The 25,150-nt window shown below is 52.6% G+C and overlaps 1 protein-coding gene across 1 annotated transcript; it reads left to right on the top strand.

Moving 5' to 3' along the window:
• Positions 1–9,885: 9,885 nt before the first annotated feature.
• On the top strand, positions 9,886–24,793 carry Trim8 (tripartite motif containing 8). Its single transcript, XM_028874687.2, has 6 exons — positions 9,886–10,602; positions 21,265–21,360; positions 21,627–21,860; positions 22,622–22,653; positions 22,815–22,930; positions 23,240–24,793. Exons 1-6 carry the CDS (start codon positions 10,033–10,035, stop codon positions 23,845–23,847), a joined length of 1,656 nt encoding a protein of 551 aa, XP_028730520.1. The 5' UTR covers positions 9,886–10,032; the 3' UTR covers positions 23,848–24,793.
• Positions 24,794–25,150: the final 357 nt, after the last annotated feature.

The following is a 25,150-nucleotide window of genomic DNA, read 5'->3' as shown; positions in this document are numbered from 1 at the left end:
GACAGTCCCGTGTTTTTGTGCTTTGGCCCACCCCACTCACACCCACCTCAGTCTCCTGAGAAGTCTTAGGGCGTAAGAACTGTAAAGCTGAGGAGACAGCTCAGTGGGTCAGAGTAGTTGCTGTGAAAACATGAGGACCAAAGTTCAAGTCCCCAGCATGCATGTAAACACCGGCCATGTGTGCCTATAACCTGAGTGTTAAGGAATGGAAATAGGTAGATCCTGGGACCTCACTAGTGGCGCACGCCTTTAATCCCAGCACTCAGGAGGCAGAGGCAGGTGGATCTCTGAGTTTGAGGCCTGTCTGGTCTACAGAGTGAGATCCAAGACAACCAGGGCTACACAAAGAAACCCTGTATTGTGATATGTATAATATATATATTTATATTATATATTTTTATTTATTATATATTATTTATATTATTGTTTATTATATATAATTATATGTTATATAATATATATAATTAATATATATTATATATATATATATATTTGTTGTTGTCAAAAAATAAATAAAACCCAGCTCAGTAGGTAAAGGCATTTGCCGCCAAGCCTGACAACCTGAGTCTGATTGCTGGGACCCACATGGTGGAAAAAAAATCCAACCCTGCAAGCTGGCCTCCACATGCACACTGTGCTGTGCATACATGTATGCAAATTGGCACCTAACTTAGGTCATATATACACTCATACACACATAAAATGAGTAAATAAATGTAATATTTAAAATTTTTTATCTTTAGCCGGGTGGTGGTGGCACACATCTCTAATCTCAGCACTCAGGAGGCAGAGGCAGGTGGATCTCAAAAAAAAAGTCTTGAACCACAACACCTGGCCCAACTCTGCCATCCTTTAAAAGCATCCAGTCCAGTCTTCAGAAACTATATATATATCTTATTTATTTTGCTGTGTAGGCCTGTATTTCTGTCTGTGCACCACATATGTGCCTGATGCTCTCAGAGGTCAGAAAAGGACATCGGATTTCCTAGAACTGGAGTTATAGATGGTTATGAGCCACCCCATGGATGCTGGGAAATAAACCCAGGGCTTCAAGGAGAGCAACAGGAGAGCTGACTCATCTCTTCGGTTTGTTTGTTTTCAAGACAGGGTTTCTCTGTTTATCCTTGGCTGTTTGGAACTTACTCCTCACTCTGTAGACCAGGCTGTCCTTGAACTCACAGAGATCTGCCTGCCTCTGCCTCGGGAGAACTGTGACTCAAGGCGTGCACCACCCCACCCCACCCCCAACCCCGGCTCCCAATAATTTTTTTAAGGTAGAATATATACAGGCCAGCATTCCTATCACTTGGGGGTGTAAGGAGGACAGTTAAGAGTTTGAGGCCAGCCTGGGCTACATGAGGCCCTGTCTCAAACAAGCAGGCAAACAAGAAAGGAATGTACATGTTCATGGAGATACTCACTGTGAAGAAACGAGGGAGAGTGAGGGGTACATTTTATATAGGTCAGGGAAAGCCCGAGGCATAGGTGGATTTGAATAAAGAAGAAGTGAGCTGCAGAGGCCTCTGGGCGAAGAACAGGGTCAGGCTAGGGAAGAGCAGCTGCAGACTGGACTGTGACACGCAGCATGTTTGAGGAACCTCAGGGAAGCCAGTGGCGAGAGCCTGAATGAGCTGCTTGGCCAGTTATGCAGAGGTGAGGTTGTCTGGGGTCTTCTGGACAGCTGTAATTCCCTGGCTTTTTATCTGGGCAGCCACTGGAAGAGTCTGCATGGACATTTATAGTACTTGTTCATCTTATTTTAGTTTTTGGTTTTCAAGACAGGATTTCTCTGTGTAGCAGTCCTGGCTGTCCTGGAACTCACTCTGTAGACCAGGCTGGCCTCTTAACTCAGAGGTCTGTCTGCCTGCCTCTGCCTCCCTAGTGCTGGGATTAAAGGTTTGTGCCACCACTGCCTGGCTATTTTATTTTATTTTTTATAACTTATTTAATTTTATTTTATGTGCATTGGTGTTTTGCCTGCATGTATGTCTGTCTGTGGGATCCCTTGGAACTGGAGTTATAGACAATTGTGAGCTGCCATGTGGGTGCTGGGAATTGAACCCAGTCTTCAGGAAGAGGTTAAGTGCTCTTAACCACTGAGCCATCTCTCCAGCCCCACTTGTTCATTTTATTTAGAGATAAGGTCTAGTTAATGTAACCTGGACTAGTTTTGACTCAGTTTCCCATTTGCTAGGATTACCTGTTGGTGCCACTGTTTTTGAGAAGTGGTTAGTCTTATTTTTGAAGCAGTATGTCATGGTTAACATTGTCAACTTGACAGGATCTGGAAACTCCTGGGAGATAAACAGAAGGGCACACCTAGGAGAGTTAGTTATTTAGTAGTTATCTAGACTAGGTTAGCCTCTAGGCATGACAGTCAGGGATATCAAGATAAGATCAATCGAGAAGGCCAGCCCCCTACCCCCACCCCCATGTGCCCAACAGCAAGCTGAGAGGGATTGAATTGAATGTAGTGTTATCTCCCTCTGCTTCCTGACCAGCCTCCTCCAGCTCAGGCTGCCATGACTTCCTTAGTACACTGGACTGTATCCTGGAACTGTGAGCCAAAATGAACCCTTGCTTCCTTCTTTAAGCTGCCTCTGTCGGGTATTTAATGGTCCCAGCAACAAGAGGAACGAGGCAGGTTCTGTGTTGCACAGGCTGAGCGCCACACTCTGTGCTCAGATGTTCCTCGTACCTCAACCTCAAGTGGGACCACAAGTACGTGCCACAACACGTGACTGCTGAGTGTTTTGTTTTTCTTAAAGATGTATTTTTTTTGTGTGTGTGTGTGTGAGTGTTTTGCCTGCATTGTATGTTGTATGCATGTGTACCACATGCTTGACTGGTGCCCTTGGAAGTCAGAAGAAAGTGTTGGATCCCCTGGAACTGGACCTATAGGTGGCTGTGATCCATCACATGGGTGCCAGGAATCAAACCCAGGTCCTCTGGAAGAACAGCCAGTGCTCTTAACTGCTGAACCATCTGAACCATTTCTCCAGCCCTTTTTTTTACTTTCAATCTGTGTGTGTGTGTGTGTGTGTGTGTGTGTGTGTGTGTGTGTGTGTGGTAGGTACCTACAGAGTTGAGAATAGGGCATTGGAGTCCCTGGAGCTGGAGTTACAGGCAATTTAAACTGTCCTCTGTCCCTGATGTATATTTTACCAAGAATACACTCAGCCCGGTATGCTGGCACACACCTTTAGTTCCAGCACTTGGTAGGTAAAGGTAGGCCAATCACTGTGGGTTTGAGGTCAGCCTGCTCTACATAGTAAATTCCACAATAGCCAGGGCTACATAGAGAGACCCTGTCTCAAAAACAACAAAAGAATATCCTCAATAGTATGTTACAAATTAATTCCAGGAGATAAGAACAGAAGCAGAAACAGGACCCACTGAAAGAGATTATAATGAAATCCTGGATATTTGAAGCAGTCACGGGCTGGGAGCTGGAGCTCTGGTCGTGTATTGCAGGAGTCAGGGCCTGATATCCAACACCACAAACAATAGAAATAAAAGCAATCAATGCTTTGCTGAGTCAGGCTGGGCTGTAGCTCGATTAGTAGAGCACATGTTTAGTATGCATGAAGCCCCCAGCACCATACGTAAAAAGTCAGGCATGGTGGCACAGGTTTGTAATCTCATCACTTGGGAGACAAAGGCAGGAGAGTCAGGAGTTCAAGGTTAGCCTAGATGATATATAGAGTTTGAGGACAGCCTGGGTTATATAAGTCCATGTCTCCAAAAAACTAAAATAAATAAGTAAATAAATAAATGAGTGGATTTTCCAAGTTGGCATCTGAGAGGTGGAAGACCATGGCAGGGACAGGGTTAGGAGAATGCTGAAATAATGTTTTGATGTGTTAGGTGTGAGATCCTTGTAGCTCCCACTTAAAGAAGGCACATGATGACAGAAGCAGGTGGATCTCTGCAGTTGAGGCCAGCCTGGGCTACAAAGCAAGTTCCAGGACAGCCAGGGCCACATAGAAAAACCCTGTCGTGAAAGACAAAAAAGAAAAAAAAGAAAAAGAAAAAAGGCACATGAAAAGCTGGTATCCTGGAGGGTGCTCTGAGACCGAAGAGAAGGTTCTAGCTGCAGGTCCTGATGCCGGCGGAGTGGTTGGTGGCGTGAAAGGCAGACATCCTGGTTATTGCTCTCATACCTGGCTGGGCAATGGCTAAGTGTCCCTTGTCCATGGAGCTATAGGAGTGCACCCAGGAGCAGGAGCAGGCTGCAGCAGGAGAGGAATGAGAAACTCGGTGTCTCACACATGGGACTCCAAAGTGCCTGGGGAAATCTGTGGTGAGCTGTGTGGAGCTCTCAAGCAGCAGGTCACTAGTTAACGGTCTAGAAAGACTCACTGGGGAGACAGACATAAAGGCTCAGTAGTAAAGGAGACATGTGACTAGAAAAAGGGGCATGGAGGGCTGGACTCTCAGAACTGTCAACATCTCCAACTTAGAAGAGGAAGAAAACCAGAAGAATCTGGTGTCTTCCAAGTCACAGTTGAGAAAATGGGAGGGGAGAAGAATCCTTTAGATTGATCTTCCATAGCTCATCAATAAGGAAGCCAGAGACATGTCCTCCACCTGCTTCTAGCAAACATGGCTTAGAAGCCATTTTCTCACTTTGTTCAATCAGACATGTGTATGCATGAACTCATGGATTCCTTTGTCCACCATATGGCCTCTCACACAAGTGCAGCAGCAAAGTACTAAAGACACGGCTGTCTTCAGTCCTCAGAGGATCAGGGGCCCAGATGTCATGATGAACAGGATTTGGAACTTAGTTCTATGACTTAGAAAAATCTCTGAGCCAGGTGTGATGATGCATGCCTTTAATTCCAGCACTTGGGAGGCAGATGCAGGTAAATCTCTTGTGAATTTGAGGCCAGCCTGGTCTGTAAAGTGAGTTCCCCCAGGACAGCCAGGGCTATACAGAGAAACCCTGTCTCAAACAAACAAAGTCTTTGAAATTCATACATTTAGTACATACTTCCCACTGAGCCGATACATAGATGTACCCCTCAACATTGCAATTAGATATCTGAGCAAGCCGGGCGGTGGTGGCGCATGCCTTTAATCCCAGCACTCGGGAGGCAGAGGCAGGCGATTTGTGAGTTCGAGGCAGCCTGGCTACAAGTGAGTTCCAGGAAAGGGAAAGCTACACAGAGAAACCCTGTCTCGAAAAACCAAAAAAAAAAAAAAAAGATATCTGAGCCAATCAAATATAACATAGAAAATGCCTCTACCAGCACTGAATGCTCTTTGAGTCCCCCATTCTTAGTAAGTAGCCACTTACTAAAGAGTTTTCTTCTTCAGGCCTAACAAGAAACTTCTGGGAGTCATTTAAAACAGTTTCAAGCCAGGCCTGGTGGTACAAGCCTGTTACCTCTGCTGTTCAGGAAGCTGAGGCAGGAGGATTACAAATTCAAGGTCTGACTGGGCTACAAATCAAGTTTAAAGCTAGATTGGGCAACTTAATGAAACCCTGCACCTTATTAAAAAAAAAAAAAAAAAAAAAAAAAAAAAAAAAAGACATCTGTAGTTAGAGTTCGGTGATGGAGTACTTACCTAACATCCCAGTATGAGTAAGCCTCGGGGCTTAACCCATTCCCAGCCCCAGAAACAAGTCATTGCACATTGTATATCTGTGTCAATGAGTTATCATATTAGAAATTATGAGTATCATCTTGGCTCAGATTTCCATTGCTGTGATGAAATACCCTGACCAAAAGCAATTTGGGGAGAAAGGGTTTATTTCATCTCACAAGCCTGTAGTCCATCATCCAGGGAAGTCAGGGCGGGAACTCATGGCAGGAACTTGGAGAGAGGAACAAAGGCAGAGGTCATAGAACAGAGCTGCTTACTGGCATGCTCAGCCCGCTTTCTTACAGAATCCAGGACCATCAGCCCAGGGATGGCACCACCATCATGAGCTGGGCCCTCCCCCATCAATCATCATCAACCAAGAAAATGCCTCACAGGCTTGCCTACAGGCCATTTTCTCAACTGAGATTCCCTCTTTCAAAATGACTCTAGTTTATGTCAAGTTGACATAAAATGAGTCAGCATAACTATGTACAACTATGATATGTTTTAATTAAGAATTTTAAAAAGTCTGGGCATGATGGCACACGCCTTTAATCCCAGCACTTGGGAGGCAGAGGCAGGCGGATCTCTGTGAGTTTAAGGCCAGCCTGGTCTACAGAGCGAGTTCCAGGACAGCCAGGACTACACAGAGAAACCCTGTCTCAAAACAACAAAAAGGAATTTAAAAAAGAACTTGAGTCATGAAGGATAGCTCACGCTTGCAGGCGGGAGGCTCAGAGAGGACTCCCCAGAGCCCATGTGAAAAGCCAGGTGCTCCTGAGTGCCCTGCTGGGGATGTGAAGACAGCCAACCAAATCTATTTAGTGGTCTCCAGACAAGTGAGAGGCCTGTCTCAAAAGAAAGCAGACATACCTGAGGAACACCACCAACCAACACTGTGCTCTGGCCTGGGTGCATGCCGCAATGTGGCATGTAGTTTGGCCAAGGTTTGCCTAACATGTACAAAGCTCTGCATCAATTGCCTCCACCACAAACTAGATAAAACATTATGTAAGATAATGGAGGAATTAAACGTGTGTGTATATTCTTAGCAGGCTATACATAATGGTAAGTACATCTTGGTCCTATTCCTACCTAGCCCCTATTGTTATATGGATTCCCCTCTGTCCCATAGTTAATCCAACAGTAAGTCCTGTTGGTTCTCCTTCCGATATATACCAAGCCCAGTGGCTCACAGCCAGTTTAGAGTCCAAATTCCTTCCTGTGTCTGTGACTGGCAATATCCTGTGTGTTCTGGCCCCTACCTATTTCTCTTGCTCCCATGATGCCTTCTTTCTGCCAGGAACGAGCTTGTGCATTTGTTTTGCCTTTTGATGAGAGTACTCGCCAGGTTGTCAGTAGTGTGCATTCAGATCTGGGCTCAGATGTCACTTTTACTTAGAGCCTTTGTGTGCCTCTTACTCAGAAATTATCCTACATATACTCATTTTTTTTTTTAAATATACGTTTTCCAGGAAATTCCCCGGGACTAGAAAAATGTCACCAGTATAAGAGGTCTTTGTTACACTGTATATTCATTGACTGACCAACTAACTCAGGGAGATGGCTACAGTTCTTTAAACATCAATTTCCTGATCCATAGGAAAAGGGATTACTAGCTGGGTAGTTTTAAGCTTCAGAGATGTAGGGGAAAGTATCCACGAAATAGGGCAAAAGCTCCACGGCGAACCTTTGCAATTCCCTACTCAATTCCTCTAGACACTTGAGCAGACTGATTGACAACCCTTCCTTCCTCTCAAGTAAAAAGAGCTACCGCCGAAGAGGCCAGGAAAAAATGGTCCCACAGGCAGGCGCCTTCATCGCCGTTTTAAGAAGCTCGGACAGAGGCCCTCCCTCAGCACCCAATGTTTAATGTACCGAAGTTGGTGCCAGTCACGTGAGATCACGGCGGTTCGCCACGCCTTAAGGGGGAGGAGCCTCACCCCGAGGACCAATAGCACAAGCCGCTTCAGGAACAGCCCTAATTCCAGACAGGGAAAGGGGCGGGGCCAAGGGCCTAAGCAGCTGTAAGAGCACTTCCGGAAAACACGCCCCTCCCCTCCCCCCTCCCCGTTTATGTCGCTGGTACCGGGTGGGCTGGGCCAGCGGGTGCTGATTAAAGGCGCCGCCGGCCGCTTCCCCCTCCCCCCCGTCTCCCCGCCCCCTCCCCGAGTAGCGGGTCCGGCCTTGATGTAGGGACGCCCCCCACACCCCCGCGCTCCTATCACCTTTCTCCGCCAGCCCTGAGCTCTGCCATCCTCCTGCCTTCCCGCGCCCCCATCTTGCCGGCCTCACTCTGCTTCCGACCCATTGTATGCGGGGCGGCCGCGAACCCGGGCCAGAGCCGGGGGACCCCAGCGTACCCACCCCCTGAGTGGGTGCCGCGGGCCTAGGCCCCTCCTCCACCGTGCTGCCCCGGGCTGGGGCGGGAGAGCCCTCCCCTCGCTGCTCTGGTGCTGGGGGTTGGTGGGCCGCACCCCCAGCCCCAGCGCGAGTCCCCCAGTTCCCTTTCCTAGGGGAGAGCCGGAGAGACCCAAGGCAGGGAAAAGCAGCCTCGAACTGCCCGGCCTGCTGATCATTTTTATTATCGAGATTATTATTAAAAGGGGGCGGGACCCCAGGATGCGGAGAAGGGGGCCAGAGACGCAGCTATTTCTATTAAACAGATTATTCTTGAAATAATACACGCAAGATGGCTGAAGGTGGCTGTGATGAGTGTTCGGGCTGGGGGTGGTTTCTATCTTTTCCCCCCCGTTTTTCTTTTTCATTTTTCTTTTTTTTTTTTCTTTTTTTGATCTGAGGATAAAGCTCTGAAGCGACAGCCGCAGCGGAGACCCTGCCCGGAGTGCCCGCCCTCCTCTCACTTGAGAAGCTGCGGGAGAGGACAAACGGACCCACGGACCGAGCGACGGGCGCGGGCCCGCCCCGGACGCGTCGCCCGGGCAGCGCTGGGGGCCGCAGGCGCTCGCCGTTCTGCCGACTTCTTCCAATTCTAATCTTTCAAAAAGATTTTTTTGGAAAGGACCGGGATGGGTGGAGCAGAGGTGGAGAGAAATCAAGACTTGGCATTTTCCTCCTTCCCTCTCTCCTAATTTGCTGGAGGCCGCCAGCCCTCCTCTTGGAGGAAAAAAAAAAAAAATCCCACCGAAGGGAGGAGGGGGGGACGCGAGCCGCAGGACCCTCAAGCGCGCGCCCGGCCCCCGGCCCCACCGCGGCCGCTGGGAGCTCAAGATGGCTGGGCGCTGAGGACGCACCCGGCCCGGCTGGCTCGGCCCGGCCCCGCCGCCGCAGGCTGGCTCCGACCGCAGCCCGGAGCCTTCCAGGCCGGAGCAGAGGCCGAGAAGAAAAGAAAGTGGGGGGGAGGGGTGGGGGGCGCAGGGGAGGACCGGGCGGGGGAGGGGAGGGCCGGGAGCCGAGCCTCCTGTTCATTAGCAGTTGAGAAAAATTCCTTTCTAGTTTGATCAATCCTTGTTTTCCTCAGCGCAGGCGAGCCGCCCGCCCAGCGCGGGGACGGGGAGCGGGGTCTCTCCGCGGCGGGGGCGCCCTGCGCGGGGCCTCCGGGGAGCGCAGAAGTAGCGACGAGGGGGTCAGGCCGGAGCACCTCCCGGGCTTCTCTCTCCCTCCCTCTCTGGTTGCTTTTTTTTTTTTTTTTCCACTTCTCTCCCTCCCCCTTCCGTTTCTATTTGTGAAGGGAGGAGGAAGGCAGAGGCGGGCTGGTGTCTCTGGCCGGGGACTGGAATTTCATCTGAATGACTGCCCCAGCGCGCACGCAGCGCCCCGGAGTCGGCCCGCCCGCGCCCTGTAACCCGCAGCCGGCCGGCCAGCTGGGGGACGCCCGCGCCACGGCCCGGGGACCGCCGGCGCGCCTCGCTCGCCGGCTCCGGCTCCAGCCAGCTTCGGCGCGGCCCAACTAGCTTTCCGTGCCCCCCTCGGACCTCGGCCGGGAGCCAGGCAAGGAAGGCGCGGCTCGGACCAGCCGGGAGGGAGCCACCGTCGCCGCCACCGCCACCAAAGGAAGAGTGCGGCTCCCCCGCTCGGTGCGCCGCGGGGCGCGCCCCGATGTCAGCCGCCGCGGGGCCGAGTGCAGGCCGTGGGCCGCCCCTGCCCTAGCCGCGCCGACGGGGAGGCGGCCTGTTATATGGAATTTGGACCACGGCGCTCTCCTCCAGGGCTGGTGCCCCGGCCGCGGCCCTGGCGCAGCCCGCCGCCTCCCGCTAGGCACTCGCCAGGAGGAGGAGACGCAGCCGGCGGCGCGCGCGGCGCGAGGACCCAGGCTCCCTCCTCTGGGGGGCGGGCACGCGGAAGGCGCTGGTGACTGAGCGACTGGCGGGGCCGGCGGGGACCGGAGCTCCGGGCTCGGTGGGTCCCCAGCTGCACCGGACGGATCCCCAGGGGTGGGCAGTTAGGGAGGTCTACTCGGGCCCCCTGCCCGCACCCGCCATGGCGGAGAATTGGAAGAACTGCTTTGAGGAGGAGCTCATCTGCCCCATCTGCCTGCACGTCTTCGTGGAACCGGTGCAGCTGCCGTGCAAGCATAACTTCTGCCGGGGCTGCATCGGCGAGGCTTGGGCCAAGGACAGTGGCCTGGTGCGCTGCCCGGAGTGCAACCAGGCCTACAATCAGAAGCCGGGCCTGGAGAAGAACCTGAAGCTCACCAACATCGTGGAGAAGTTCAACGCCCTGCACGTGGAGAAGCCGCCGACGGCACTGCACTGCGTGTTCTGTCGCCGCGGCCCCCCGCTGCCGGCGCAGAAGGTCTGCCTGCGCTGCGAGGCTCCCTGCTGCCAGTCCCACGTGCAGACGCACCTGCAGCAGCCCTCCACCGCCCGCGGGCACCTCCTGGTGGAGGCGGACGACGTGCGGGCCTGGAGCTGCCCGCAGCACAACGCCTACCGCCTGTACCACTGCGAGGCCGAGCAGGTGGCGGTGTGCCAGTACTGCTGCTACTACAGCGGCGCGCATCAGGGACACTCGGTGTGCGACGTGGAGATCCGGAGGAATGAGATACGGGCAAGTACACTTCGCGCGCGCGCGCACACGCACACACACACATCCCGCCTGGGGGCCACCCATCCCCACAAGCTGACTCTTGTGGCATTAGCCTAGAGGCCCTCTTCTAAACTCTTCTGTGAAAGTTTGGAGGGATAAGGTCCTGAGAAAAAGGGCTTGGCTGCTGGGTGCATTCTCACACCTGTGCCCTTAGGGTCCCTTTTGCAAGTCATTTATGGAATCCAGGGAGGCTGTTAGAAGTAGTTTGAATGTGCTTTTCTGTTTTGCGCAGCTCCCTCCCCCAGCATTGTTTCTGTAAGCTCTACGGGAAGTCACCAAGGCAGTGACCCCGGTCCTGCTTCTCCAGCTGCTGTTTATGTAATGAGTGTCCTGGTGCCGCTGCTGTGGCTGACATGATCCATGATGCTGGCATACCAATGAGGAAGTAAACAAAAGCAGCCATGTTAGTTTTAAGCTCTATTGGAAGCACACTGGGGGTTGGGGGGAGCTTTCGGAGGTCGAGCAGAACTCTGGTATCGAGCTGGGCCAGGCCTGGCGGTCCAGAGTCGTCCCCGACCGTCAGCTCTTACAAGCCGTCCCAGCGGACGCTCTCCGGGCTGAGGCTGCTCTCTCTACTTGCATGCTGCCTGAGCCTGCATGAACAAACCTTAAAGTATGTGTCTAACCCTTCCCTCCCAGCCCTGCCCTCTTCCACAGCCCTCCCACATTTGGGGAGGGGAGGTGGAAGACGGAAAAAGAATCCTGTGGGTTTAAGGTTGAGCCGCCTTGAAATCTGGTTTCAGGCAGCTGGCTCCCCTGGGCTGCCGGCTGGGTGATTACGGAACCGCACCCCCTCCCATTGTATACACCCTGCTGCAGCAGCCAATGTCAAAACCGCCTTCCCCTCTTAGGCCTCTGGGCCTGGCTAGGGAACTGGACTAGGGCATACTTCCGTCCCTTTCACTGGAAGGGGGCTCCTCCCAGGTTCCTTTCGGGTCCCTTGCCTCTTGGGGTTGAGTCACCCAGAAGGAAGGAGTTGATCTAAGCCATCTGAGCCATCTTGAAAGCTCGGGCCAGGGGGTCTTGTGATAAGAGAGCAAGGTTAGGTTTGGTAGGACTGGGAGTGTGTGTTTAGGGTGGGGGCCCCTGGAGGCCAGTGGGGCCTCTGCAGTATGAGGAAGCTGGGCCTGTCCAGAATGTAGATGGGGGCTGTTTGCGTGGTGGTAGGGAGGAGGGGACGTAGAATCTAAATGAGTCACTGTGTAGCAATTAAAAACCATAGATCTACAACCAACAAAAGGCAGAGGGGCCACCGCGGCTGAGGGCGGGGATAACAAAATTTGCTGTATAATTAGTTTGCAATTGCATGGGCCAGCTCTGGGGGTTTGTGCCAGGAGAGGCCTCTGGTTTCTTAAAGGAAGTGTGGGGGATGGAGAAGAAGAGTCACTCCTCCCCACTAGTGTCGGAAAAGGCCAAGGGCTGGGGAAATGGAGGAGCCCTGTGGTCCTCCTCCTCCTCCAACTCGGGGCAAGCATAGCCCACACTTTACCCAGTATTGAAGCTGCTGCTGCTGCTATTAATAAAGATGGTGGGGCGGAGGCTGGGAAAGTGCAGGGAAGGCTGGAGAAAGGACCGCTGACCGTCCGGTTCTCTGTCTGGGATTGGCTGTAGAAAGTGGGTAGAGGGCACAGAAAAAAAAAAAAACACGTGACCGAATGGATCGGGAGAGGCTGTTGGATGGACGTGTGCTTGCACCCCTTCAATGCTAGGGAGTCTTGGGGAAGGGAAGAAAACTTAATTATACCTGGCTTGCTGTTAGGGCACCCTTAGATGCATGTCTCCATTTACCCTCAATGGATGTGTCTTGCATGTAGGATTGGGGAGGAAAGGGTGGCATTGGCTTGCAGAGTGTACTGTGGGATTCTTTTTGTCAGGGACTGCACTTGGCCAGCAGCTCCATGATGTGTGTAACTGTCTGCTTGTGTGCTCTAGCACCTATGGGGGCAAGCTCAGAAGTAGTGAGTTGCATTAGGGCCAGATGTGCAATTCTGTGAGGTCAGCATCTGTGCCCGAGGCTCATCCTCCTCCATACTCCTCCTGGCCATTCTCTCTAATGCCCCAGGGCACTAGGCTTGGAAACCCTTCCATAGCCCAGTGTCTCTCAGTATGAGTCTGACTTATTGAATGCAGAGGTAGGGGTCCCGCCCTGGGGGAGGGCCGGGCTGAGTCCTGAGGAAGCTGAATGGAAGAACCCTGCCTTCTCTTTAGGCTACGCAGGAGGTCTTTGCCTCAGCCAGTTTTTTCCTCCTAGCAGGGGTCTGTCTTAAAGGGCCTTTACCAGTGCTGTGGAAAGGGCACCAGAATTTTCCAAGGTACAGGAGCAGAGGCACAAAGAACCATAAAAATAATCTGTTTCCGCTTGTGTTTCCTCTCCTGCCCTCCCCCATGGGGTTAGGGTCGAGATCCACTGGCTGGAAATAGTTAACAACTGCTGAGGGTTTTGAGTGCCCAGAGTGGTGGCCCACAACTTTTAAAGGTTATTTTTTTATTTTATGTGCATTGGTGTTTTGCCGCATGTGTGTCTGTGGAGAGCGTCAGATCTTGGAGTTATAGACAGTTGTGAGCTACTATAGGTGCTGGAACTGAACCAATCCCAGAAGAGTAGTCAGTGTCCTTAACCACTGAGCCATCTCTCCAACCCCAAAGAGCTTTTTTTTTTTTTTTAGTTTTTCGAGACAGGGTCTCTGTGTAGCTTTGCCCTTTCTGGAGCCGCTCACTGTAGCCCAGCTGGCCTCGAACTCACAGAGATCCACCTGGCTCTGCCCCGAGTGCTGGATTAAAGGCGTGCGCCACCACGCTGGGCGTGCCCACAACTTTAATCCCAGCTCTGGGGAGGCAGAGGCAGGAAGGTCTCTGTGAGCTCAAGGCCAGTGTGGTCTACATAGTGAGTTCCAGGCCAGCCAAGGCTACACAGTCAGACCTTATCTCAAAAAACAAACACAAAGCGGGTTGTGGCGCACGCCTTAATCCCAGCACTCGGAGCAGACCAGGCGGATCTCTGTGATTGGAGCCAGCCTGGCTACAAGAGCTCAAAAGGCAAAGCTACACAGAGAAACTCTGTCTCGAAAAAAAAAAAAAAAAAAAAAACACAAATCTAACACCAACACCAAAAAAAAAAAAAAAAAACCCACAACCACGGCTTAGCCCTTCCTGGTAGCCCCATCCCCAATATTCACAAGCACCCACTTTTAGGTCCTTGAGCCAGTGGCCTGGGTGGGGCATCAGGAAGAGGTGGTACTTAAGAGTTAGGCCTGTGCAGGCCAGGACATTGCCCCACTTTGCCTTTGAGAGGACTGGATGCCAACCAGATGGGCCTCGAGATCACTCTCTGGGACATACCTGTATCCTTGAAGTGTTTTCCCTTTGGGCTATAGGCCCAGGATTGAGACGTCCAGGTGGGCTCAGGGTTAGCAATCCTGAATGGACATAATCCCTCCCAGCCTCTAAGTTGTTTAGGGGTTCATCTGAGTAATAGGGGGCTGCTGGGAGTTGGGAGCACTCTTAGGAACCCTCTCAACATAGAAAGGACCCAAGAGAAGTTGTGGCCATGTGTGTGAGGGGCTTGCAGATATGGGTGTTTGAGCTGGTGTGGTTTGTGTGCTTCTCTGTCATGTCTAGGATCCCGGAAACAGGCTGGAGGGGTTGTCCTGGACCCTGTGCCTTACATCCTTCCTCATGCAGAGGAGAGGTGCTCTCTGGGGAAGGGAATCCCACTGCTGGGATTTGTAGTTCTTTGGAGTGAGGGTACATGCCTGTGCAGGAAGAGTACGTGGGAAACCTGGGAGTTTGCCTGCCTGGGAGAGGGAGGCCTGTGGGTCTCTGCTGAGCTGGGGCTGCGGTTACAGCCTGATTCAGGCAGGTCAGACCCACTCTCCCCTCTGTTAATAGCAGACAGGGTGGAGAAAATGTGTGTGTGTTGGGGTGTGTGTAGTGTGAGGGCTGTGTACTGTCCTTTCTGTGATCTCCTAAATCCTTAAAGAGGCCCAATCCCCTGCCTCTACCCCAGGATCCTGCTGACAGCCCGTCATACACTCCCTATTGATTACTCTACCTGCTTGCAGTTCTGGACTCATTGTGTGTCTGTGTCTGTCGTGGAGGGCATGGGAGTCTGTCTATCGGAACTGTTGTTTTTCCCCACATGAGTATCTTCAAGAAAGGGTGTGCTCATGGCTGACTAATTAGGCACTGCTTTCCTGTGTGGCTGTGGCATTGGGGACAGAAATATGCTCATGTGTTTGTGTCTGTGAGAGAGTGGATGTCAGGTGAGATGGAGGGGTGCAGTGCGGGGTGTTAGTGAATTTCCTGTCCTTTGCTGGGAGACTGCCACTTACTAAGTGCTTGCTCAGGTAATAGGTGGGCTGGGGCCTGCCAGGGGGCTTGTGACTTTCTTGCCTGGGGACCTTTGGGAGGGATTCACTTCAGGGTGAGCTGCTGCCTGTGCAGGTGTTGGAGATGAGAGAGCCCCAGTGGGTGCTGGGGAGTGGGGAGAGTCTGGTTGGGCAGCCCCACTTGGGCCTCTGCCCTGGGCTGAGCAAGCAGGCCTGACCAGCCTCATCCCTGGCTCTGGGAAAGCCTTCCTCCCTGGCCGGCCTGGCATTCAAACCCAGACAAAGGGGGGCTTTCTCTCTCGTCTCTTTGTTCTGCTGCCCCAGAGGCTGCTCTGTGCACAGCAAAAGCTAATTCGCCTCTGCAGCTGGGAAGCCCTCTCACGCTGATGGCCTGTGGGGATCGCTGAGGCTCCAGCCTTCTCTTTGCCCTGACTCCTGTGCCCGCCACCGCTTATCTCTGCTTTCCCTAGCTTGAGGCTTCACATGCTGGTCCAAAGCAAGCACTGTGGCAGGGGAGGGAGACTTTTTGGAGGGGAGAGGAGAGTGCTTGTCCCCTGGAGCCAGGTCAGGTTTGACCCTGGGACAAGGGCTGAGGTGGGGCCCTAAGGACAGTCACAAAAGCTTAGGAAGAAAGTCCCACAAGGTTCTAAGCAGTCCTGGAGCCAGTGCTGGCCTGACCGGCCCCCACCCTACTCACCATGGCCACAGGGGCTGCTGGAGCCAACCTCGGCCTTGCCTGCAAACCTAGGGCCTGCCTCTGCCCTGGCCCTCAGCCCATTCTCCCCTGACCTTCCTTTTCTTCAAGGTTGACTTGAGGGTTTATTATTATTTATTAACTTTTACACAGCCCTTACTCTCCAGACCTCACCCGTCTGCCTGGTCTAGTTTGGCAGCAAAATACCAACAGGGCCTAGCTAGCTGGTCAGGCTCCAGAGGCACCTGAGATGGCAGAGCAGAAGATAGGCTCTGTGAATATACACTCTTGGTTGGGTGGGCAACAAGGCCTGGAAGCAGGTCTGAGATGCATGGCACCCTGGAGCCGTGGAGGCCATGGGAGTTCTTCACAGGCCCGGTTGATCCCATCATGCCTGAGGCCCACAATTCTAGGGCACTCGCTCTGGGGACTCCCCCAGAGTCCTTGCCCCCTCCATTGCTTCTAGACTGGACATGGGTCCCCTCCCACACACTTGAATGGGCCACAGTCCAGGAAGCTTATGGTGGGCCACTTTAGAACACCACGGCTCCCCTGTCTTGGGAGGCCTTGCTGGGAAGCAAGCCGGAAAATGGAGTCCGGCCTCAGCTGTGTGTTTTTCCCAACTGGGAGATGTGATTCCCTGAGAAGGCCCGTAGAAGCTGGGCTAGTGGAGCTGCTGGAGGAGAGGATGGGCTTCTGTTCCTGCCTCCTCAGCCCTGGGCCTCCAGCATCTTCCTGGTTGGTTGGTTTGGTTTTTAGTTTTCTTAGTTTTGGGGTTCTTTTGAGACAGGGTCTCACTATGTAGCTCTAGCTTTCCTCGAACCCACTCCATAGACCAGGCGATCTCCAACTCACAGAGATCGCCCTGTCTCTGCTTCTCAAGTGCTGGGGTTAAAGGTGTGCGCCACCATGCCCAGCCCATCTGCATGTTTTGATCTGGTAGAATTGGTGTGGTGAAGAGGTGGTAGGTGGGTATTTTCCTCCCACCAATCTCAGTGAGCAACCTCTCGCCGTCCCCTGGCTGCAGGAAGCTGGGGGAGGGGCCTTCCCAGCCCTACCTGCCTTGCAGGTCTCCTGGCGAGCTTCCTTCCCCTTCCTGCCCTCTCCTCTTACAGCAGACTGGAAAACCAGGGGTCTCTGAGGTGGCGGAGGGGAAGTTAGACCCACCTACCTGTTGGGGCTACTGTTTTCACTAGGCCATGGCTGGACCCAACGTCGCCCTGCTGGGGATCATAGATTCCTGAAGCTAAGGGCAGGCACTAGGATCCCAGAAGAGGGGTGCTTCCTGGGAATGCCTAAGAGGAGAGGAGGCTGAGCCACACCAGGACTAGGCAGGAGTTGGGGGTGCGGGGCAACTATAAACTAGAGGGCCTCAGTTGGGGTGGGGAGGAGCCCTCACTGGCGGGCTGGATAAGAATCCTTTCTTGGCCAGGGGATGTGGTTGGTTGGGAACCTTTGACCTTATCTGTCTCCTTCCCCTGGGACTCAGCCTGGCCGCTCCCTCATCTGTTCATGGCCCTGTTCATCCATGACTTGGACAGGCAAATTGGTGAGAGGTATGCAGTGGCGAGGGCCTGGACCCTGCCTGCTTCCTATCTCTGGGGCGCTCTGTGCCAGTGGGGGCTGCACCAACGCCCGTACGTTATAGGCCACCAGCGTGCTGTGTGAGCCCCGTTTGTTGTGTAGGAGAGGGAGCAAGGTCTTGTTCACAGTGAAGGTTTTTTTTACATCTTGTTTTGCCTGCCTGTATGTAGGTGTACTATGTTATGCGTGTGCAGTACCCGCAGAAGAAGGTGTTGGAACCCCAGGAACCTGGGTTACAGATGGTTGTGAGTCTTTTAGTGCTGGAGAGCAAACCTGGGCCTCTCTGCCCAAGCAGCTGGTACTCCTAACCCTGAACCATCTCTTCAGTCCCCAGGAAAGCTTTCTGTTCAGGCCCCTTCATTGTCTGGGGTCTCCAAAGATCCAGCCTTACTTGTATAGGGCATTGGGTGCAAGTGTATGTGCACTAGGGGGGTTCAAGGCCCAGGCTGGAGAGAGAGAGAGAGAGAGAGAGAGAGAGAGAGAGAGAGAGAAGAGAGAGAGAGAGAGAGAGAGAGAGAGAGAGAGACTGACTGAGAGAGACTGACTGAGAGAGACTGCCCACATATAATAAGCTGGATTGTCAGTCTGATCCCTCTGGCTGACAAGGGCAAGGTCTGCTGGGTCACTGAAGGGGAAGAGCCTGCTAGGACTTAGCTAGGCTAGGACTCACCTACGAGGACTCTTAGCTCCAGGCTTTCTTAACTTAGAAGAGCCTTACCCTCAACCCAGCCCCTGTCCTCGACATCTCGATTTTTTGTTTCTAGGCTAGCAACCTCTGTAGAGCAGGTTTGCCTGAAGTCTGGCTGGCCTTGGTTTTCCCATCTATAAAAAGGGTAGGTGTGGTGTGAGCAGGGGTCATGTGGTGAGACTGTGGCCCCCACAGAGGAAGAGAAGCACCCCTTGCTGGTGGACACTTCTTCAAGTATCTGAGAGCTGCTTTGCAGAGCTTTGTGCTCAACTCCTGGATGTTTCTGGAAATGTATTCAGCAGCAACCAGGCCCTCAGGCCTTTGAGAGACCCACCTGTGAAGGGAAGCAGAGGACGGTCCCAAAGCCTTCTGTTTTGTTTTTTGAGATAGGGTCTCTCCCTATGTAGCCAAAGATGACCTCAAATATGGTGATCTTCCCCGCTCTTTGTCCCCAGAGCAGAAACTAAGGCTTACACTGTCAAGCCTTAGGGGGTTTTTGTTTGTTTGTTTGTTTGTTTGGTTTGGTTTTTTTAAGACAGGGTTTTTCTGTGTAGCTTTGGTACCTGTCCTGGATCTCGCTCTGTAGATCAGGCTGGCCTCGAACTCACAGAGTGCTGGGATTAAAAGCGTGCACCACCACCACCCGGCTCAGTTCTTATTTTCTACCACACCACCCTCTTCTCCCCTTTTCCCCTTGTAGTCCAGACTTGCCTTGAACTTATGGTGATCCTCTTGCCTCAGCCTTCCTAGTGCTGCTATTTTGGGTGTGTGCCACTATCCCAAGCTAAAGTTGAGTTTCTTAAGAGGGTTGGGATTTGTGGAGAAATCAGATCATGGTCTGTGAGTCAAATACAAAACCCCAGAATGAAGAAAAAAAATAAACAGGATAAAAAAAATTAAATTAAATTAAAAAAAATAAAAAAGGGGGAAGGGGAGGGGGGCAGGAAGTGGGAGAACAAGGGAATCTGTGGCTGTTATGTAGAACTGAATAGTATTGTAAAATAAAAGAAAAAAATAAACAGGATAAAAAAATTAAAATAAAATAAAATAAAAAAACAAAACCCAGAATGTGAGGTAAAGATGGGGTTCAGTGGTAGAGCGCTGGCCTAGCATGTGGAGCCCCTGGGTTCCAACCAGTGTTCTAAAACAACATGCCTAGCCGGCCTGGATATTCTGGGACAGAGCTGTAGCATAGCTTCCTGGGAGTCGCAACATGTGTCCATCACTTGCTACATGTAGCCATTAGTCACTGGAAATGAGCGGGGCAACTGGAAACCTGAGGCTGTGCTCAGTTCTCTGTTTCTCTGTCTCTCTCTCTCTCTCACCCGCCAGGGGGTCTTTCTCGGCAGCCCATGCTGGTTCCAGCTCCCAACCCTCCTATCTCAGATCCACATGTATTACAGGCGGCTGCTACCATCTCTGGTTTAGTTTATTCTGTATAAACTTCAGTGTAAAAACGTGGCCACTGTGCTAAAGAACACAGCCACTGAGTAGGGCAGGATGTGACAGCCCATCACATGACCAGGATAGGAAGGGACCTGCACCAACTCAGAACAAACAGGGGTCATGGAAAGTTCCTCAGAAAGCAGACAAAGGAGCTGAGGCATTGTTGGCTCCCAGAAAATGACAGAAAGAATTGAAGTGCCCTGGTGAGCACAGTCCTGGATGCAGAGGGTCACAGAACCTTCTAAAGGCACATTGAGATCCCGGCCCAGCCAAAAAATCTTACCTTGTACTTAGCTTACACTCGAGAGGCTGGAAGTCATGTGTAAAAGATCATTCTTGGCCATGCTGAACTATTTAAAGTTGGCAGTCATCTTGAGCAAGAGAGACCTTGTTTGAAGAGGTGTGTTTGGTGGTGGGGGAAGAGAGAGCTGTAGAATAGGAAATCAATAGCATCTGTCACTCTGGCAGAGGACCTGCATTCAATTCCCAGTACCACATGGTGGTTTGCAACCAACCATAATTCCATTTCCAGGGGAGCCAACCCTGTGACCTCTGCCAGCACCACACACACACACATAACCTTGTGCACATAGGTACATACTGGGATTATATTTAATGAGCAAAGGAATTTATTTGGGGATTAACTCAAATAAAGACAAGACAGAATGAAGGAATTTGTCACAGAATCTTGGAAGGGTGAGGCACAGTCCAATGGTGTTCTCTGATGAGTTCAGCCCTGGTCCATTCCAGCGTCCAAAACCACAAGATAGCAAAGAGAGAGCACATGAGAGCACATTCCAGGTCTTAGGAGTCCTCCCAGGGGCATGTACCTCAAGGTCATAGGCAGGTGTAACAGCTACCTGCTACCTCACTAGGGGCGGTGCTTCAGGGCGTGGCTCAAACAGCTACCCACTACAGATACATACAAGCAAAACACTCATACACAAAATAAATATAATTGATGAATTAAATTTTTAAGGAAAGACCTTGGAAAAACAGCTTGGCCTGGCAGCAGATCACTCTTGGGAGCAGCAGGGTCTCTCTCTCTCCTGGTCTCACTGAGGGACATAAAGAGCAAGGACTTGAGTCCTGAGGCCCGTGCTCAGCCTCGGGAACAAGGAAGGGGGTGGGCTGTGTTGCTGTACCATAGAAAAAGGCAAATGTAAGGTGAGGCCAAGAGCCCGTGTCACAGGCTGTTTGACTCTCTGCACCTTAGGGTGTTCTACTCAAGATGGTGCCCCCAGGGAGAAGTAGCCTGGCTTGTTACCTGGTATGTGCCACTTATTGGCGATACAACTTCCAAAATACATACTTACTAATAATTGTGTGTGCGCATGTGCCTGTACGTGCCTGCAAAGGCCAGAGGAGGCAGGTTCCCCTGAGACCTGTGAGCTGCCTGACGTGGGTGCTGGGAACCATATTCTGGGTCCTTTACAAGAGCAGTAGGCGTTGGTAACCGCTGAGCCAGCCCTTCCCTCCATTGGCCAGATGGTCTAACCTCTCCAGGCCTCGGTGTCTTCCTTTGTGAATGAGGCTCTTAACACAGTCCTTACCTCATGGCTGTGGGGTGATTGGATGAACCCCCTTCTAGATGAGATGAGGGATGTATAGGAAGCAGGGTCTACAAGTACTCAGTGTGCATGCTGGCAGAGCCTGCCCTGAGAAGGCAGCCCAGGGTCTGAATACACACGGGAAGCCTCTCTGTTTCTTTTGATTGAAAGTAGCTGGTCCTGGGGCTATGTGAGGGTCAGGGGAGGCTGGCCAGTAGAGGTTTTAGGTCACCTGGAGTCAAAGGACCTCTGAGAAGAATCTGTTACCAAGAGGGAGGTATGGGGCTTGGCTGCACCGCGTTCTGACCGCACCGTTACCTCGTGTCCCTGCAGAAGATGCTGATGAAGCAGCAGGAGCGGCTGGAGGAGCGAGAGCAGGACATCGAGGACCAGCTCTACAAGCTCGAGTCAGACAAGCGCCTGGTGGAGGTAGCGAACCCTGAGCCCCTGGCGGGCTGGGGGGATGCAGGCTCTTAGGTGAACTGAATAGGAATCCCGCTGCTCTTAGGAGTGGCTGGCACAGAGCCAGCCCAGTGCTGGGCATGGGGAGTTGGCAGGTCACACGTTACCCTCAGAAGCCAGGGGGCTCAGGGTCCCAGACCCTACCTAGCATTAGCAGTGGGGGTTGGGATAGTGCCATCCGCCTGAGGTCATTCCGTGCTCAGGTGCCTGCCCGCCCTCGTCTCTCTCTCCAGGAGAAGGTGAGCCAGCTGAAGGAAGAGGTGCGGCTGCAGTTTGAAAAGCTTCACCAGCTGCTGGACGAGGACTTGCGGCAAACAGTAGAGGTCCTGGACAAGGCGCAAGCCAAGTTCTGCAGCGAGAACGCGGCGCAGGCGCTGCACCTTGGGGAACGCATGCAGGAGGCCAAGAAGTTGCTGGGCTCCCTGCAGCTTCTCTTCGATAAGACAGAAGATGTCAGCTTCATGAAGGTGGGGCTGGGGGCCACTGCACAGCTGTTCCAGCTGCTTCCAAACCAGTGTGCTCCCCTGCCTTTGCCTTCTGCGTGGGCCAGAACCTGTCATCCGCTCTGTCGTAGATGATTCCTCAGCCTCCACATGTACCAGTCCACCATCCTTTATCTAGTATTCCAGAATTTTTAAAGTTAAAACTTAAAAAAACAAAACAAAACAAAACCAAAGTTTGGCCCCTCATTGAACAGCAAACGCTGGGTAGAACTGACATGGGCAGTTAATGGTCTTTGTGTTTCACGTGGTAAAAAAATCCAAACAGAGCCGGGCGGTGGTGGCGCACTCAGAAGCAGAGGCAGGCGGATCTCTGAGTTCCAGAGCAGCCTGGTCTGCAGAGTGAGTTCCAGGACATCTAGGACTACATAATAGAGAGACCCTGTCTCGAAAAATAAAAAGGAAGGGCCTTGTGGAGCCCTCTCCCAGATACAGTGGCTGCAGAGAAGCAGCAGTGCTTGGTGGGAACGTGTCGAGCCCACGGGAGACTCCGGGTTTGGTCTTCAGCACCATGTGCTAGGCTCCTTGCCACACTCCTGCAGTTCTGCACTGGGGAGTGGAGGCAGGAGGATGGTTCAAGGTCATCCTAATACTTCATTCTAGGCCAGACTGGGATCCATGAGGCCCTGTTTCAGACAAACCTCCGAAGCCACGCCCACATAGCAGGTCCTGGGTAAACGGAGCGTTTTGCCTTGCCTTCCCACTGACTGACTGTTCTTCCCTTGCAGAACACCAAGTCTGTGAAGATCCTAATGGACAGGTGAGCTGATAGCCCCATCCCAGTCCCCGTCCCCCCTGTCCCCCCCATCCTCCCGAACCTAGCCGAGGGAGGGCCGCGAGGGCCATGCCCGCTGGTGGGGAGGTAGGGCGGGCTCACGGGTGATGCCTCCTCACAGCAGACACCCCGTCCACTGCCCCCAGGACCCAGACCTGCACGGGCAGCAGCCTTTCTCCCCCTAAGATCGGCCACCTGAACTCCAAGCTCTTCCTGAACGAGGTGGCCAAGAAGGAGAAGCAGCTGCGGAAGATGCTGGAAGGTGAGGGTGAAGCCTCTGGGCAGGGGTGAGCCATCGCCATGTCCAAGAGGCAGTGTAGCTTAGCACTGGCAGGCCTGTGTGCACATCCGCCGTGCCACTTCTAGCGTGGGACCTTGGGCAAGTGACATTGCGTCGCCTCCTCGAGCTTCAGCCGTTTTGTTGGTGTTTTTTCAGCTAGAAAGTGAAAATAGTAAATGTCAACCAAGATGTCACGTATTCGGACCCACAGAGGTTCAAAGCCTGCATGGGAAAGGAAGAGGGTTGTTTGGGCTGGGCGCTTCAGCAACATTGACTCCAGACTCTCCGCAGGTTCCTTCAGCACGCCGGTGCCCTTCCTACAGAGCGTCCCCCTGTACCCTTGTGGTGTGAACAGCTCTGGGGCAGAAAAGCGCAAGCACTCGACAGCCTTCCCGGAGGCCAGCTTCCTTGAGACGTCATCCGGCCCTGTGGGCAGCCAGTATGGGGCGGCGGGCACAGGCAGCGGCGAGGGCCAGTCTGGGCAACCCCTGGGGCCCTGCAGCTCCACACAGCACTTGGTGGCCCTGCCAGGTGGTGCCCAACCAGTACACTCGAGTCCTGTGTTTCCCCCATCGCAGTACCCCAATGGTTCCGCCACCCAGCAGCCCATGCTTCCCCAATATGGCGGCCGCAAGATTCTCGTCTGTTCCGTGGACAACTGTTACTGTTCTTCCGTGGCCAACCATGGTGGCCACCAGCCGTACCCCCGATCCGGCCACTTCCCTTGGACAGTGCCCTCACAGGAGTACTCACACCCACTTCCACCCACACCCTCCGTCCCTCAGTCCCTCCCTGGCCTGGCAGTCAGAGACTGGCTCGACGCTTCCCAGCAGCCTGGCCACCAGGATTTCTACAGGGTGTATGGGCAGCCGTCCACCAAACACTATGTGACAAGCTAACGCCAAGCAGACAGTGGACGCTGGGGACCCTCCCCCAGCCCCGGTGGCTCGGGAGTTATGCATCCAGAGACCTGCCCTTCTCTCTACCCTCCTCCCCGTCCTCCAGTCCTCCAGGTCTTTTCCTTTTGGATTTTGTTTTATTTAGGGCCTTTTGTTTGGATTTTTTTTTTATGCATCTCCTGGATGAGGAGGTGATAGTGGGAGCTGGCCTGGGTAGGGGCTGCAGGTGGCCCTGGAGGTGGGCAGTGCCTCAAGGCGCTGAGCTCTCTCTCTCCCTCCCCCCCTTCTCTCTCATTCTTTTTTAAATCCCACTCCCTCCCCTTCACACCCCCCATGGCTGGGAGAAGCCTTGGGGTACCCACTCTCCTCACTTACCCTGGGAGATGGCCCAGTGCCCACTGGCCTGTTTCTCCTCCAATTTTTCTTCTGGACAGGTTGATCACTGATGGAGTAAAGAATGACCTATAGATTGTGGAGGGTTTTTCTGTTTTGTTTTTTAATTTTTTTAAACCAAGAATGATTTCTTCTGCCTCCTCACCATCTTCCCAGACGGAGTTCAAGGCCACATCTCAAGCAGCTTTTGGCACCTTCAGCCTGAGTGGAACCTTTCAAAGCCAGGAGCCCCAAGTCCAGGAACGTTGAAAAAAGAACTTTGCCAATGATAGTGACCACAGCGAAAGCAAATAATAATAATATTAATAATAATAAAGAGAAATAAAAGAAATAATGAATAAAACAGCACAGCCCTTATTGGGGTCAGTGGAGGAGGGCGGCCCAGATTTGGGTCCTACCTGGATTTTGATAGCGCTCCTTCCTATAGTGAGCACCTTGTATGAATCTTGGACTTCTGTTCTCAAGAGACAGGTATTTATTCTGTAATCTGTCTAGAGCACACACACACTGAAATCCAACCTTCTAATAAACATGATGGCGCAGCCCTGCCCTGGCCTTGCCTATTACCCACTGGCACCCCAGGCTTAGTATCTTTAGTGCCATGGCAGGGGCACTCTACGTCTGCTGTCTCAGCTCTGCCTTCCTTGATTCTGCCCTCCTGGGTCTAGACAAAATTCCAGACCTGTAAATACCACTTCCTCAGGCACCAAGTACATCTGCTCTTCACCTTGGGTTCACTTGAGAAATATTTGCTGAAGGCCTCCCAGGCCACACAAGCCCCTGGCATCTCTTTGAGGTTCTGCCAATGTGCTTCTAGCTAAGATAGGTGAAAGAGAAACTACCTTTGAGTCTTGCAAAGTTTACCTGCTTTCTAGCCACAAACTTTGAGCATGTGCTGTGTGCTGGGCAC

Source organism: Peromyscus leucopus, chromosome 1, assembly GCF_004664715.2.
Source record: "Peromyscus leucopus breed LL Stock chromosome 1, UCI_PerLeu_2.1, whole genome shotgun sequence".
In the NCBI taxonomy this organism is placed as follows: domain Eukaryota; kingdom Metazoa; phylum Chordata; class Mammalia; order Rodentia; family Cricetidae; genus Peromyscus; species Peromyscus leucopus.
Note: the sequence above shows the minus strand (reverse complement) of the source record. Positions and strands in the feature narration are given on the sequence as shown.

Coding starts and splice junctions, on each gene's coding strand:
- Trim8 (XM_028874687.2), top strand. CDS start 10,033: ATGGCGGAGAATTGGAAGAACTGCTTTGAGGAGGAGCTCATCTGCCCC. Junction 21,861..22,621: donor AAGATGTCAGCTTCATGAAG/GTGGGGCTGGGG, acceptor CTTCCCTTGCAG/AACACCAAGTCTGTGAAGAT. Junction 22,931..23,239: donor GCTGCGGAAGATGCTGGAAG/GTGAGGGTGAAG, acceptor GACTCTCCGCAG/GTTCCTTCAGCACGCCGGTG.